Consider the following 17,893-nt stretch of genomic DNA (forward strand, 5'->3'; position numbering starts at 1 on the left):
ACCTGGGGCGAATGAAAAGAAACCAAGCCAAATGTGCTTCATGAATTGGACCGAGACTCGTACGCCTCTACGACCATAAACAAGTGAGGGCTCACTTGGTTTTGCAACATCTCAAATACGCAATCATCGATGGTTTATAAGTATGATATTGTGGGACCACAACTTCAAAATAATGACTGTCTTGCAAAATGCTAGCCCTATTTGTAGCCACTCTCCATGTGTATCTATTTTTGCAAGTGTTGCTAGTAGATATTAATTGAAATATCAAAACATTAAAGTAGTTAAATGGAGATAAAGGTTCATAATGGAATTTCAAAAACATAATCAAAAGGGCAAGATTCTTGATGTGAATATCAAGTGTTTGGCCATTATGTTGAGAAATAAGTGACATTTGTTCTATGTTAGTGCACAAGGCAAGAATGCCCAGTCGGGAGACCTTCCCCTGTTTTCTCCTCCATCTCCAATACCTGTGGACTGGTGCTGTTCTCGATGCGACGGACTGCGCATGCCCTCCCCTGCTGCTGCTCGGATTACATGCTCTCTCTCCAGCTGAAGATCATTTGAGAGGATGAAGCTCTTCTCCTTTTAGGGCTTCCTCTAGTTGTACTGGGCGGCACACAGATATTGTGACTGTGCTTCGAAGCAGTGTTTCATCTTGACATCAATATTTAGGGCTTGATACTTGCAAACAGACTGGACATGGTCTACAGACTGACGGCTTTTTGATGCCTCAGTACATAGATCAGAGCATTTACTAGGGCTCAAGTACTAGTGAACAAATCGTATGTGGTGAATAGAGCCTCTCAGGCCAATTGCTTTTTGATATCCCAGTACACAGATCAGAGCATTTTTTTAGGGCTCTGGTGCTTGGGCATGGTCAATAGAACCTATCTGACTTCTCCAAGTAACCATGGATTGGTCATTCCATGAGGAAACGGATAATGACAATAAGGACGATGGAGATCACAGTATACTTCAGCTAGAGCAGATCGAGTGCTGGGCATTTTCTAACGCCTCCCAGTATCCTCAATTTTGGCATTTGGGATGACATGCTGACGGTTCCATGATCTTGCCAATTGAGATGCTCTCTGGGCTCTAATTTGCAGGCGAGAATGGGGGATCAGTGCCATGGATGCTTGGCTTTTGCCTCGTGATGGCAAGATAGGATGGAAGCGCCTGCACAGGCAGATGTTGGCTTTAGGTGCTGTTAGCTGGCATAGATTGTATCAGGGAGATGTCTATCTGGCTGCTCGGGCCTCTATCTCAATGGCTTCTATCTCACAGACAGTGGTGATTTTTGGAGGTGGATATGATGGAGGTAAGTTCAGGGTTTCTGTTACCTCCAAAACCATCTGGTTCATGACTCCATTTATTTCTTGTTTTTCTCAGTCAATGGAAGTAGAGGGGCAGTATTTTCTTGGTAGGTATTAGAAAGCTGATAGCAATATGTTGTATTTTTTCTTTGGTGAGATGACTGACATTTTAGAATATCAGAGAGCTTTATTTCAGTTTCTATTGGTGCACCCTTTTGAGATGCATTCATGCAGGTGTTGTTTGAGTCAGGGAAACTACAGAAAGGTATCTGCTCCATTGGTTTGGTGGTCTTTGCTAATGTTGTTAACGAAATTGCTTAACATGGTTTCAGTCTGATCAACATCACTTAACTACCAAGTGTATGTAACCTGGAATGACTACCTTGGGTCAGTATGTTCTGCTTAGTTTGTAGACGATAGTTGCGAAGGACATAGATGATCACTACTTCAAGCTGAGAAGTTATTTTATGGTGTATTATATCCATTATGCTTTTGGAATGTGGTTTGAGGGTTTGACTTCTGGTGTTCTATAGCTTCTGGTGGAGCTTCATCATAACCAATTCAAGTGCTCCACTTGAAATGTGGAACGTATTATGTATAATAATTATCTATTTTAGAGAAGTATAGAAGCAGCAATCATATTTGTTTTCAGTTGCCACGATATTGTTAGAATCATCAATGTTTGTATAATTAGACCTAGTGCCACGCTCTTGTTAGAATCATCAATGTTTGTATAATTAGACCTAGTGGATCTAGGCTATTATGTGCGAGCTCTGAATAGTTCAATTCAGATTTTGCACTTTCAAAACTTCATCTCTCTAGAAGGATCACTGTCATCATTTGGATTGTGTTCTATCACACTTTTTGAGCTACACATTTTCTTTTGGCTATGCGTGCTAGTGTTACATTTCTTATTATTCTAGCTATTGAGTTGTTCCAGCTGATAATGATACATTGTTTCGTTTATATTCTTTCCAGCTGATGAGGGTCTATATTCCAGCTGATGACAAATTGTTTCGTTTATATTCTTTCCTAACGAGTGTCTAAATTCCAGCTGATGACCCATTATTTCGTTCCAACTGATGAGCGTCTATATTCTAGTTGATGACAAATTGTTTTATTTATATTTTGTTCATGGGGTCCCACATGTGTTATGTTGTCTATAGAGCGGCGTCACGAACTGTCTCTATAGAACTTGTGTTGTAACGTTTTTCTTTAAGTTTTGATGTGACAGATATACATCTTACATTCCAAGTTCAGTTGAAGGAATTTCTTGGAGATTTTATCTTTTGCAATGATGTCGCTTATCCCTATTTTACATGTTGTATATTTAGGAGTGATAAAGCTCTTTTGATGCCTTTGAATAGGCTGTTGTAATTCAGGAGTGATGTAGCTCCTTCTCCGTTGATGTTGTAATTCATGAGTGATGTAGCTCCTTTGATGCCTATGAATAGGCTCTTGTAAGTTCAACTTTGTAATTTTATATTTTGAATATTAATATAATGGTAGACCTATATAAAGTTGTGGGTTTTTCCCTTGAGCCCCCAAGGGGTTTTTCATCCATAGTAAGGGACCTTTATTTGAGCGGGGGTGTTAGGTATATATATAGTCTGTCTATATATAGCACCCCAGTCCCCTCTATATATATTCCTATCATGTGTGCTCAGTTGACACACTTCTGGGGTTCCACTTTTGGTGTCTCGTATCTCTCTTCTCCTCTCTCTCTTCCTCCGTTCCTCGTCTCCCTCGCGCACTGTTCAACAAGGAGGTCATTGGCCCTAATGTCTCTTCAAATCACGATACAGGTAAATGTCTTTATTTCTACTAAACTTTGAAAACTAAAATTTGTACATATATTACATCTTGCTTTATTAGGTGATTCATTTTGGGATTAACTAGTTTTAATTAGTCTCTTTGCCTAATTTAAAATGTTCATAGTTATTCATATTTTTAAACTTTGAGTAATTGTGTGTATATATATAAACATAGATAAAAGAACAACAGAAGGTGGGAAAAGAGGTAATGTAAGAAAGGGATATCAGGAGGTTACTTGCAATAATGTTTCTTCATGTCAAGATGCAGGTACCAACTTTAAGGATCAAAAACTTGTACAAATTTGGTGACCCAAATTGATACAAAATATCAAATGACATAACATCATCAATGGTAAGATGATATGATTTATAAGTTTGATATCATAAGTGTAGGATTGGTTTTTTTTCTCCCATACTCATTTAGGGGTGTCTATTGATGGTAGAGTGAACCATATGTTGCTACTATTGATTCTAATCAACTTGATGTATACATTCCTAGCATGGATGATACTGCGAATGAACAAGGTTTGGAAAAGGTATCTTATAATCTTATATGTTTATCATTTTTGTACTTGATTTCATATATTTTGGAGACATTTGATGTATACACATGATCTTATTTTGTTGATGTAGCCTCTTGAAGAAAGTAGCTCCTTTGAAGGACAATAATACAAGCAAACAGATTTATCATTGTAGGTAATGCTTTTAAGCTCATATCTAATAACTTTCTTTGAGAATGTATGTTATACAGATACTTATACATTAACTTTCATTTCCCATAGATGAATATGTTCGTGGAGGAAGAAAAGAGCTTTGAAGAATTTCAATGTTATACATCCGATGAGGTTCTTTGCTTTATATTAAATTTAAGATTGACCATATGATTCATGTTCTTAACAGTATCTTATCTTTTACATGCTTAAAATGTAGGATGTTGAAAATGAAGATGAGACACTTGATATGAAAAATTGTGCCAGCTTTTCAAAGTTATTGTCACATGGTTTAGACAAAATAATGTACTGAACTAAATGTCAAGAAACTTTGGAACAAAGTATCCATAGTTCAAGCAATGACAAGGTATGTAACTTTTTTTTCTATATAAATTTTTTTAATGTGATTACTAATTTTAGTTTTGAATGTAGGCTAATCCAGATGATGACATTAATGAAACATCTCGAAAAAATCAAAGAAAGAGGAAGGTATTTGATATATGTTTGTGAGAGAACAATAGTGTCATAGTTTAGTGAATAACTAAAGATATAATTTATTACATAACTATTTATTTTACGTGTTGATTAGCCAAGTGAGAAGATGAAAGATCTTTTGCAACAAAGGAGCATGAAACGAGGTACCAATATCAACGAAAAAAAACCAAAGGTGCTAGATGTAAATGTTTATATTTTTGTTTATGTCATACATGAAAAGCGTAATCTAATTTTTTTATTTTATTTGAATTAGAAATTTAAAAATCTCCCAAACCAAGGCATTGAGATTAACATTTCAAATGATGCTTAAAGGGTAGCTTTATAGTTTATATATATATATATATATAATAGTCATGTAGTTAAATTTATGGCTTTTCATATTATAATTCGTGTCATTTAATTATCTATACATAGTATAATAAGTTACTTATTCTCTTTTTGTTATTCAATGCAAGTTAATATGACAAAAGAAAACATGAAAATCTTACTTTTGAAGTATCTTGGTGTGTCTACAATTCATGATATGTACTTTTCTTTAAAGAGTACATACATGAATCTCAAAAAGATTGAAGCTAGCTTTTGAGTCTTGCTTAAGGATACCAAGAAGCCAACAAGTGATGATATGATTAAGGAGATTATTTATTGGCTACTAGGAAATGGCAAAGTTGTATTAAACAAAAATAGCAATGTGCTTAGTCTAGATGATGTGGAAGTTTTAGCATAACTTCTACTTTGAGTTAAGAATTTATTGCTTTTCAACATATTGGAGATTTGAGGGATTACTCAAACATTTATTACTTTGCAACATATTGGAGATTTAAGGGATTAAAAAATCGAGACACACATGTTGCTTAATTAGTTTTTAGTTCTATGCTCCTTTAAAAGTATTTTCATTTTTCTTTTGGTTGCTAGAAGTAGATGTTGATGTCTTAATTTGTTTCATCTATTTTGATCATTCGATGTATGTTATTGATCCTTACTTAGAAATGATGACATTCTCTATATAATTTTCTAGTTAAAAAATTATTATGTAATTTCTTGTTTGATATTAGCATGTCTAAGAGTAAGGGCAAAGTAGATAAAGTGATAAGGAAAAAAGAGAATTCCCACGCAATTCCCTAGTTGAAAGTACATATAAGTAGGGAATGTAAAAAATAAGAAAAATGAGAGATTTCCCAGTGAGAGTACCTAGGGAATCACCTCTAGAATTTTTTTCCTATATATGGAATATTTCGTATATAGGAATTATTCCCTACATAGAAAATTTTGTATTTTCCTATGGAATTTCCTATGTAGGAAATATTTCCTACATAAGAAAGGTCTTATGTGATTCCCTACTTATTCTCACTAGGAAATGTCCCATTTTCCCTAGTTTTTACTTTTCCCATTTATATGTATTTTCAACTAGGGAATTCCATGGGGAATTCTCTTTTTTTCCTATATGGGGATCGATTGGAAGTTGTGTTAATCTGCATCTCATCCACCACGTCGGCCGCTATAACAACACACAAGAAGGGAATGGAAGCGCAGACTTAATAAGTGCTAGATGAGTCACGATTATTTGCCCAAGCAAGCAGCCTATTACAGTGCCATAACGCGATTAACAGAAGACAACAAATTGAACGATGAGTGTAATAACATATGCTTTCGGTGACACCAACACTATTGATAAAGAATACAGACAGGAGAACGCAAAATCGAGAGAGAGAGAGAGAGAGAGAGAGAGAGAGAGAGAGAGAGAGAGAGAGAGAGAGAGAGAGAGAGAGAGAGAGAGAGAGAGAGAGAGAAGGAACTTTAAACACGTTTCCATATAGTAAAAAAAGAGAGATTTTCTAGATACTTATCAAAGTATCTAGAAAAAGTCTCAACTAGTAAAAGTGGAACACTTTACAAGTTAGTGATCTAGTAAAATATTTCTATGTAGAAAATTTTTAAAATTCCTAGTTGATGATCTAGTGAAATATTCCTAGATAAGAAAACTAGTTCAAACCATAGATATAGTAAAATTTTCCTATACAAGAAAACTAGTTGGAACCATTAATACAACAAAATATTTTTATATAGTACTAATAGTTTCAGCAAAATTATGATACAAGTTGATTAGTAAAATAAAAAAGATAATTTGTACTCATGCATGGGTAGTTTTAGGAGTGGTAGTTGTAATGAAAAGTGGACTTTGAGGATCAATGTGTAAAAGTTAACACAATAAAGCATTATCATAATATATTAACCTTTATGGCTTTATATGTGAACATAAATATGAAGCCATAAATAAAGATATTTATGTTTATAAATGTATATTTTTGTTTCACATTCTACCCAAGGTCACGTGACAAGAATAGTTACTGCCAATGTGTGACTGGATGATCAAGGTGAGATTGACATGTATCAAAGTATTCATAGTAAAAATAATAGAAGAGACTACTCCTGTTACATTGGTGGAGATGGCGGACACAATACAAAGCATCTCTACAATGATGAGCCCTCATGCATTGCCTTGAAGTCTCACTTCTTCTACACAAGATACATTAAGTTTACCTTGAGATAGAACAATTGACATAGGTCATTACCACATTAATGCATATGGTTAACCAAACTAATCACACTTTGTTCACAATGTTGTATCATTAGCAACAGCACCAATATCAATCAAAGCCTCAAGTCCAAAAAGCTTAGTTCCTTTGCCCATTATTGAAGACATCCTCTTATGGGTATATCACTTTTAAAGTGTCATATGCAACCATCATTGGTCTAAATATGAAAAAGTAATAGTTAAAATCCTCTTAGAGGGAATAGAGTTGTTGTACACTAAATAAGGCCACATGCAACACTCATAGCAACACAATTTTCCATCGTTTAATACATAAGAAACTCTTACTCATTTGGCTTGATGGCATATTGATTCAAACCAAGACTTGAGATGAGCATCTTCAGATGCTTCATGATGTTCTTCATCCTCTTCTAGGAAAAAAACTATGAATCCAATTCCATCTTCAGGTGCTCTCTTCCATGAGGAAGCATCCTTGAAGCTATCTTCCATGAGCAAGCATCCTTGAAGTAGCTTTTATGATTAAAGTACAAGTAAGACACTTCTCTACAAATTCACTAATTTGACTGAGTCCTACAACTTCATGATAAGTGCAAGCAGGATGCTTCCCTATAACTTAGGGCCATCAACATGTACATTAGTATATGAATCCATTCTGATATAACAAAAAAGTGTCTATATATCCTTAAAAAGAAATTCAAACATTTCATACCTTTCATCATGGAGAATGCCCAACTACTACATCGTCTTGAAGTGTTGATATCATCATCTAGCTAGCAAACTCTACATTTTCTGCACACTCGACTATGTACCCAACATCATTAGACATTTGTGGATAGCTACTACTGATGTGTTTTAGGAGAGACATCTATTCAAATGACACCTCACCTTAAAACTATTGTACCCCACTACTTTTCTAGAGGTGCAAGCATTGATTAAAGGCAAAGTTTGTCCAAGAAACCTATAGTATAATCACACAACATTGATTGATGGCGAAGCTTGACTTGTAATGTCAAAAGCATTTCTTTAGAACAAGCTCTTCACTTAGACCAACGGGGATAAAAAATATTTCTTCAACCATTATGCACCATTTTTTTTTTCAACCCCAAGGTCCAACCATATCTCTATGTTGTGTTGAAGGATGTTCCTCACCCTAACTAGGAAGTACCGGCTAGTATAATCATCACTGACTAACAATAGAAGAAACCCATAGCATCTTTGACTGAGTCCTACCAACATGTCAACAAGTAAGAAACTTGTTTACAACTTCACCAATTCGACTAAGTCCTACAACAACATGACAAGTGCAAGTAAGATGCCTCTCTACAACTTATGGCCATCAACGTGTACATTAGTATATGAATATATCGTGATATAACCAACAAGTGTCTATGTATCCTTAAAAAGGAATTCAAACATGACGTACATCTCATCATGGAGAATTCCCAGCTACTACACCATTTTGGAGTGCTAATGCTATCATCTAGCCAACAAACTGTCCATTTTCTGCACATTGGGCCACATATCCAACATAATTACACATTTTTGGATTGCTACTGATGCTAACAAAATGAAATAATTAAACATTTTGTAGTTACATATACATTTTTTTAATGTGCTTGTAGAAGAAGACATCCCTTACTTGAGTATCTTCAATCTTCAATCCAAGGTTGATGAAATTATGAGCTTCACAATTAAAACTCCAAGACTGCAAAAAAAATCCGGTCCATAACATATTTTAGTTGCATAGACATATCATAGTCTATACTAGTTTAGCAATATTGCTACATTTAAAACCATATTCTGAAGTACTTTAGCAATAGAGCTACATACGTACTTTAGCAATAGTTATCTAAACCATACATAAACAAAATGTTAAAAGGCACGATTAAAGGTGGGCCCATGGGTGCGATTTCAATGGCATGGCTACATGTAGAGTCCATTGCATGCAGCTCTGACAAAGTATCCTCCTCCTCCTCCTCTCTGCAAGATGTTTACGATCTTAGTTTTCATGCATGCTATGTCAAAGGAACAATACAGTTCAGAGAAGCACGATCTTACCTCAAACTTCAACATCTCTAGACATGAAGCCATAAGTCAGTTCATAGGTGCAGAGAGACTCATCTGAGTAATCACTTTCGACTAATTTTTCCTCCATAAATGCTTTCTTTGTAGCCTTGTACTCTTCCACACCAATTGAGAGCAACCAATTTTAGGCTCATCAAGAACATATGACTCCAATACAGCCACAAGACAGGCCACACTTTCAAATGAGCAAAGTAAAAATTATGAAAGTAATGTACTTGTCAGTATCTGATTGTTGATTGGCAGAAATATGAGGGATCATCTATCACTCCCAGCATTAGAGTTGTAGGCTTTTGTTTTCATCAAAGAGTAGCATTACCCTGTAAATAGCATGGAGCAGACAACGAGCAGTCGCACCCACTCTTGATTGCAAGGAAGGGCTTATGGTCTTTATCAGTATTAAATGACTAAAACCAGGGAATAGGAAGTTGCAACATCTTCTTCATTCCAAGGAAGGGCCTGTGGTCTTTATCATTATTAAATGACTAAAACTAGGGAACATGAGACATAGAATGCAGTGGGACAGTGTAGATGTTTTCATCTAACTGATTGAGAGCAATGCTCAAAGAGTTTGTGTAAATGATCAACTGACAAGAATCCAAAGAGGCAGAAGAGAAAACGGATATATGGAATCAAAGTTGATCTAATCATAGCTTGGTAATGAATGGAACAGGAAGAAGACCTAAAAGTACCATGCAAGGGGCAGTCTGCACATTCTAATTGTGGAACCAAGGTAATTTGTTTAATGCACCTGCATGGGGAGGGCAACATTAAACACCCTGGATGGGATGCTGATGGGTTGCCTTCTTATCTCGGACAGGTATGAAATGTGACTGAAGAGATGACCGGATGTCGTAGAACGGAATAACAAAACCTATGAGGCCATCAACAGATCCAATCCAGGTCAGAGAGGAGACGATTGGCACCATGGAAGCATCATTAAACGGCTAATGGGCTGATCACACCCAAATGAGAGCAAGTCACCTCTGACGCTCTCTTCTATAAATGCTATAAGCAAGGGGGTATTGCAACTCAGTCATCTCTCTGCTTTGCATGTTCCTCATGCACTTTGTCAATGACACAGAACCTGAAAAGGGGGATACAAAGACATTAATGCGCTTCTTCTAGGGCGTGATGCCATCCCTCTCCACAAGGAGAGTCATTGCAGCTCTCACTTCCCTCATGATTCTGGTCTACTAGGGAGAGGGGATTGGAGTTGCCTATGGGAGATTCAGGAACTATTGATCCAAATACTTGTGTCAATCAATCATGATGAGCACACAGGAGCTCCGAATAATACTTGATCTGGTCAAGAAGTGTGCCCACCAACCTCTCAATACAAAGTTATTGAAATTACCTATAGTGCATGGATCCAAGCACAAGTCCTAACCCCTAATCCCAGAGGGGTGAGGATCTGCATTCCTCTGAGGATATGCTATTGATCTGGATGTATCTAGGAAGGGGCATCTTCAGATCCACCATCTTTGACTAGAAGGTAGGTTGCAAAAAGAGCTTGATAGCTCTGCCCAACTGCAATATTGCAGTAGTTTTTATTTGCCTTCCATGGAGAGGACTATCACCAATACCCTCAACCCCTTCTACACCACAAGAGAAATATCCAAGCAGGCCTCACCCTCTACAAGCAGGCTCATCATCACCAAATCTGCCTACATTGAAGTGTTCATATGTGTTGCTACATGCGATTCTTATAATTCATTTAGCTTTGATGATCATTGGTGGACTAATACAAACATGAAGTCAATTCACATTAGCATACTAACAAATGATAAGGCTCATCTAGCTAATGATAATTTATCATGTGTATGATTTACCTTGCCAAATTTAGCTCCAAATCAACCAGTTTCTACTTCTTCATCCTTGTATTGGCGAGTGTTGGTCTTTATGATTTTCAAGGAGAGCAAGACCTCGACAATTGGGAATGTTCTCGAAGGCATGGTTGCTCAATTTCTGGAGGCGTATTCCTTGGTGGGGGGTACTGGTTGTGATCGGGAAGCCTTCAAGACAAAGAGGATGCTGCTACAAAGGCCCCTCCAGATGACAACTGCCCTTCAAGACAGATGATGGGCAGAAGACGACGAAGAACTACCCTTCAAAAGCCCCCCCAGATAGACAACAGACGACTGCCCTTCAAGATAGACAACGGGCAGAAGACGACGGACGACTACCCTTCAAAAGGGTGTTACCATTAGCAAATTTGTTTTAAGGGACGATGCTGCTACAAAGGCCTCCCCAGATCGACAACAGATGACTACCCTAAGACAGACGATGGCAGAAGACAACGAACGGCTACCCTTCAAAAGGGTGTTACTATTAGCGAATTTGTTTTAAGGGTTTTGCAAGATATTTTGGCCCATGTAATTTCATTTGTTTCTAATGTTTGATAATCCCATGGGAATCCTTTGGAAATGAGCCCATGATGGGCTTCCTTCCCCATGCTCATGATCACAGCATATGCCATGGCACGGATGTTGAGCATGATGCATGATGCTCAATGTAGATTAAAAAATTTGATAGATAAATATTGTAGAGATCTCTATCAAAAATGCAATTTGAAGAATTTTCAACTAAAGTATTTAAGATTTCTAATCTTGAATTTCTACTTTTAAGTATAGAGAACATCTTTTTTTCTAACCCCTCCAAGGATTATAATACAATTTGATTTGAATTTTTGAGAAGAGTGATTTATGCCAAGTGCAATTATTTTGAACTTATCATATAAAATTTATCTTGACCATTTTGGAAACAATCATTTCCAACATTAACATTGCAAATAAAACATCTACTCACAAAATTGAATGATGATTGTGTGCATTATAGATGGGGTTGTTGATACATGGAAGAGCTCTTATGACTTTAATTTCTTGTAAATCATGGCTCATGGCTTATATTGATTTATTTTTAGTTCTTTTACTATGATATGATGATATAGATATTTGATATATTCTATCCTCATTTACTACTCTTGTAAATATGGCCATCCTAAACCCATGCTTCAATAATAGAAGGATTAGAATTTGTAAGAAAATAGTAGTAAAGTTCAATTATGCATAGGGCCATCTTCACTTGGCACAACAAGCATACATACTAGTATTGGCAAGCTATAAGATATGGAGCTTAAACTAAGGATAGTTGTGCCATGAGCCCCTTCATGTGAGAAATGAACTTACCTAGGTCTTCTCCTTGCTTATACTCTAGACTACAAATTTTGATCTTAAGGAAAGTTTTAGAGTTCTTTCCTATAGCACCATAAAGCTTGAAAATATTTATGGTGCTACATAGGGTTCATATGCCTATGTCTCAACATTTAGTTCCACAACTCCTTGGATATTATATATAAAGATAGACATCGTAGATATTGTCTATCATAGATATAACGGGCTATTATGTCCCTGGTCAAACATGAGTGACTTAAGGTAATGTCCTTGGTCACATGATTGCTTGCTACTTGCAAAATATTCCAAGTAAACTGCGTGTGCTATAGAATATGAAGGACAACTAGATGGGCTATGGGTATAGGTACCAATGCATTTTATATAACCAGTTTTCAATCTATTTCCCATTTTTATTTCTTTCTAAGACAGACTTCCATGTGCAATCTTACCATGTCATTGGCACTTTATGTTCATTCCAAACTACTTGGGAGTGGGGGCAATCCCAGAGTAGGTGCTTGGTACATTCCTTGTTATTCCTATGTGATACATGCTGTCGTATTGATACATAGTCAGACATGTCTTTGATAATGCAACATATGAGCTGACAGAATTGGATGGGACAGTGCTTAGAGTGCCTATTGCTGGAAAAAGAATCAAGATTTTCAAGAAAAGAGATGATGAGGATTATGCATTGGAAGAATTTTCAAGAGAAGAGCAACGACAAGAAACTCCAATGGAAGAGACAGATGATATGACAGATAATCTTGTTGATCTACCGGAAATGCATAATGAAGAGATTGATCTGTTTGTGGATCTTGATGATAACGATCATGGGTAGTTGGCCCATCCGGAGGATGCGCAGGATTAGAGGGGGTGGATGTCGTATTGCTGCGCATTCGAGGTGTGAAAACCACCCGAAAGTTGTGTGTGCGATTAGATACTTTGTGCATACTTAGTTGTTGTGATTACATTTATTCTTTGCGTATGAGTATAGTAGCGAGCATGAAGGGTTGCTTTCAGTCTATGTTGAATAGGGTCAAGGAGAGAAGACATTACAACTATACAAACAGATGCAAGAGGAGGATATTTTCTCAAATCAGTAGACATTTAAGATCACATTTCAAGCATGTGATGCCCTCATTGAGGAGGAAGATGTTATGAGCATGGATGGGAAACCAAGAAAAAGTTTCTTGAGAAATTTTCCGAGCATTACATGCAGATGCTCGCATGAAGGGCTTCACTTCAGATACTTTTGTTAATAGCACACTTATTAGTATCTATGGTAAATGTGGCAGCATTTTAGAAGTAGAGAGCATGGAGGATGGGGCTGTTGCAGACATCCATACAAGACCGAATGGGTCTTCTTCAGATAGTCGTGTAGGTGATGCGAAAGTGCGTGGAATAAGTGGAGGAGAGAAAAAGAGGCTGTCAATTGCTTGTGAGTTAATTGCTAGCCCTTCAGTAATATTTACTGATGAGCCTACAACAGGAAGAAAGGGTAATGGAAACCTTATAAAACCTAGCCAAGGATGGGCATACCGTTGTCTGTTCAATACATCAACCTCGAGGTTCAATTTATGCAAAATTTGATGACCTTGTACTGCTAGCTGAAGGGTCACTTGTTTATGCTGGCCCTGCCCAGGATTATGCCTTGTCCTACTTTACTGAACTTGGGTACCCATGCCCACAGCATGTAAATCTAGCTGAGTTCATTGCAGACCTCGTTTCTGTAGACTACAGCTCGCTTGAAAATGAAACGTCCACTCGCATACGCCTGGATAATTTACTTCAAGCATTTAGGCAGAAGTCACATGTGAGTTATGAGCTCAATTTACAGGGGGAAAATGGAGTAGATTTGTCTCATTCCACCGAGATTATAAAAGTCCCTATTGCACCTGTCAATCGTATTGGTTGGTGGAAGCAATTCAGATTGCGTGCCTGGTTGCAGGCTACGCGAGATGGACCTACAAATAAAGTTCGTGCCAATATGCCAATATCATCAGCGATCATATTTGGGTCAATCTTTTGGGGGATAGGGGGCTTTTTCTGGGACAGGGGAGCCGCGCTTTGGGGAAATGTTTTTTTTTTCGGAGTAGTGAGCTGACAAAAAGGGGGGAAAAAAGCTCGGATGGAAAGGGAGAGGGAAGTTCCTCAAGTGCAGAGGCAGACGGGAGGCGGAAAAAAACGACCGTGGAGAGGAATTGTTGTTTGTTAGCAACAAGGCAATCTTCAAGCCTCCAAAGGCTATTCGAGGTGGAATTCCCATCTGTTTTCCTCAGTTCAGCAATCTAGATCAAACAGAACAGTATGGTTTTGCTCGGAACAGGTTCTGGAGTATAGATCCAAATCCCTTGCCCTTGTCAACAAGCAGCAACAAAGCGGTCATTGACCTTATTCTCCGACCTAGTGAGGAAGATTTTAAACTCTGGAATCATAGCTTTGAATTTCGCCTTCGAGTTGCTTTAAGCCCTGAAGGAGAGTTGACACTTACTGCACGTGTTCGCAACACTGATGCTAAGCCTTTCTCTTTTACTGTGGCTATGCACACTTACTTCTCAGTTTCAGATATCAGTGAAGTGCGAATTGAAGGACTGGAAACTCTGGATTATCTTGATAACCTTCAAAAGCGAGAGCGCTTTACAGAACAAGGAGATGCTCTGACTTTTGAGGATGCAGTTGTTTGGAACCCATGGGAAAGAAAAGCAAAAGCTATGGCTGATTATGGAGATGATGAATATAAGCATATGATTTGTGTTGAGCCAGCAGCAGTTGAAAAGCCAATTACTCTTAAACCAGGTGAAGTTTGGAAAGGAACAGCATTTGGTGGCTTCAAAAGCCGCTCACAAGTGCCAGTTTTGGTTGAGAAGTATTTAAACAAGGAGATAAAGGTTTAGGTGCTGTTTGGAACACTGCAAAGGTGGAGCCTGGATCAATTGTTGCAATATTTGGTCTAGGAACTGTTGTCCTTGCAGTTGCAAAAGGTGCGAAAGCAGCTGGGACATGGATTGTGACCTTTAATGGCTGAAAGAACTGAAAGGCAACAGATGATAAGCCATCTCAATATCAGTAAATAGTCATCATGATGGAACTTGAATCAGAAAATTATCCATGATCTTCCACTTTCTTATTCATCAATGAAGACCATACTTTTGGAAATTTTCTTTGAAATGTATATATGATCTATGCATTTGAGAGGTTGCTCGGATTTCTTCATCTTGAATCTTGAAACTCTTATTGATAGAAATAAAACAGAGTCCTGACATTATTTTCTCATCTTGTTTATTCATCTGTTCGATCTTTTATCCTGAAATCTATCAAGGTCTTCTGAAGACACGACTTTGCTTTCATAAATCCTTCGACATCTTTGGTGAACCCGACGTGAAAGCGTCGCAGAAATTTCAGGATGGGAGATACTTCAGCCTCTATTTCAGCTTCTTCTACAACTCCAGCTGTGTCTACTTCAGCTCCATCAATGACTGCTGCGTCAAGTACTTCAACGGAGGATCTAAAACAAATTTTGCAGAATATGTCCATGTATATGCAGCTCCAAAATCAGCAAACACAATTGTATATGCAGCAGCAACAACAATTGCATCAACAGCAGTTGTCTCAACAAAGGCAACTCTATTCAAAGCAGGAGAATGCAAACAGCGCGACTAAGGCTATTGAAGCAATTGAGAGTGAGAAGAAGCTATTTGACGGGCATAATGTTTCAGCATATTTGAAGACATATGAGATCAAGATGGGGTTTTTTGGAGTTCCTGCTGGACTTATGAGTAAGTACTTCCTTCGTCTTGTCACACCTGCTTTGAGGACAAAAGTGACCGATCTTTTTATTCAAAATACACATTGGCAAGATTTTAAGAAGGCCTTGAAAGAAGAATACTTCCTTGAGGACTTTGGTATGGCTACTCGGCGGTCATTCCGAGAGTGGATCTACATGCCAAACAAAGGTCTCGCGGCTTCGGAGTTGATTCGAGAATTCGAAGAGAGGTATAGTCAGCTTGATGCCATTGAACAAAGAGCATTGGATGTTGAAAAAGTTGATCTTTTCTTGCAAGCTGCAGATCCTGCTCTTCAAGAAGAATTGGGTGAGCTTCTTGAAGATCGCACGAAGCCTATGGGTCTTAAAACTGATTGGCAGGATGCTCAGGATGCAGTCTCGACTTTGACCAAGAGGAGGATATGGAAGACTTGCCTACAGAATGGTTCCATGACACCTACACCATCATCAGCTCTTATGCCTACTTCTATCCCTGTTATTTCTTCTCCTCCTCCTCCAGTTTCTTGGCCTATGCCAGTGCCTACTGTTTCTACTCCACCTATTCCTCCTGTTCCACGACCGATGCCTACACCTTCTGCTCCAAAACCATCCGCTCCATCGGTGCCTACCTCTCTTGATGACATAATCAAAGGCATCACAGATTTGACACTTGAGTCAGTCAAAGCGGAGTTAGTGGGAAAGTTGAAGGAGCAGTTTGCTTCAACTGTGACTACTACTTCTAGTGCTCCTACTGCACCTAGGAGTGCTCCTAGTACACCTAGGAGAGATCGGAGATGTATTTAGTGTGATAGTACGGAGCATCATCATTGCAGGGATTGTGACTCTTTCCAAGATGCAAGGAGGTAGAATTTGGTATATTGGGGGCAAGATGGTAAGATTTGGTTGAGTGAGACAGGAGCTCCACTTGCTACCAACTTTGGTAAAGGTGGAATGAAGAAGTTAGTGGAGGACATGGCTGCGCATACTTCTTATGTGATAGCTAGAGGTGATGCTTCTGCATATGGAGTACAGATTGAGAAGGGATCAGAGACTCAGTCAGCGCTATGGACTTATGCTATGGAGACTGCAAACAAGGGAAAAATTCAGCAAACTGTTTTGACTAGTGCAGGCTCTAGCATCAGATCAGAGACAGGTTGGGACTCGCGTGTTGACAGGTATTCTATTTATGCTTATTTGGCTAAGTCTCATGGTGCACATGTATTTGTTGAGGAGAAGCGTAAGAGGGATGAAGAAAATCCAAGTGCAGCTAAGAAGACTAGAGGGGGTGAGTTTGTTACTCCACCTACTGCAGGACCATCTTCAAGACCAGGGCCAGATCGACAGATGGAGGATGCTCAAAAGAGAGAAAAGAGGCAAGAGCCTAGAGAGAGAAAGCAACCAGGATTCAGATTGATGTCCGATATTGAGACATCTACAGACATGAAGAAAATCTTTAATGATAAGATACTTGGCAGTGAGGTGACTTTCACTATTTCTGAGATTTTGGGCATCTCAAAAAGAGAGTTTCAGGATCAGTTTCAAGAGGTCTTGAAGAGGAAAATACATGCATTGTCTACCACTGATACACAGGGAGTTTTGATTGAGGAGTTGGATGAGGATGATGATGAGGTTATGGTTGATAATGCTTCTGTTTTTCCGTAGGTAGAGAAGAAGGTTGAGCCTATGCATTATGCTAAAATTGATGAGCCTGTCATGATACCGCGTAGTCACTTTTCGCGAAGCCATTGGGCTAGGGCAACTACAGAGACGATGGTAAAGATTGGAGAGAAACAGGTGCCTTATGTTGCATTGGTTGATCATGGTTCAGAGATTAATCTCATAGTTCGTGGAGTTTATGAGAGTAACAGATGGCCTATGGATGTAGAGCATGGGTGGCGTATGAGAGCCGCCAATAACATTGCAGGTGATTTATATGCTGCTTGTCCTAGTGTCAGGGTTTCTATTGGTGATGTAGAGGAGGATTTTCATTTC

The 17,893-nt window shown here is 38.2% G+C and overlaps 1 protein-coding gene across 1 annotated transcript; it reads left to right on the forward strand.

The window, feature by feature from the left end:
- Positions 1-910: 910 nt before the first annotated feature.
- Positions 911-17,563, forward strand: LOC148018739 (putative glucose-6-phosphate 1-epimerase). The gene is made up of 5 exons (XM_087701242.1): positions 911-1,020; positions 1,107-1,318; positions 5,741-5,790; positions 14,313-14,954; positions 17,456-17,563. The coding sequence occupies exons 1-5, from the start codon at positions 911-913 to the stop codon at positions 17,561-17,563; spliced, it is 1,122 nt and encodes a 373-aa protein (XP_087557368.1).
- Positions 17,564-17,893: the final 330 nt, after the last annotated feature.

The sequence above is a fragment of the Lygodium microphyllum genome, chromosome 20 (assembly GCF_053477565.2).
Source record: "Lygodium microphyllum isolate KBCC chromosome 20, Lygodium_microphyllum_v1.1.10, whole genome shotgun sequence".
Classification (NCBI taxonomy): Eukaryota; Viridiplantae; Streptophyta; class Polypodiopsida; order Schizaeales; family Lygodiaceae; genus Lygodium; species Lygodium microphyllum.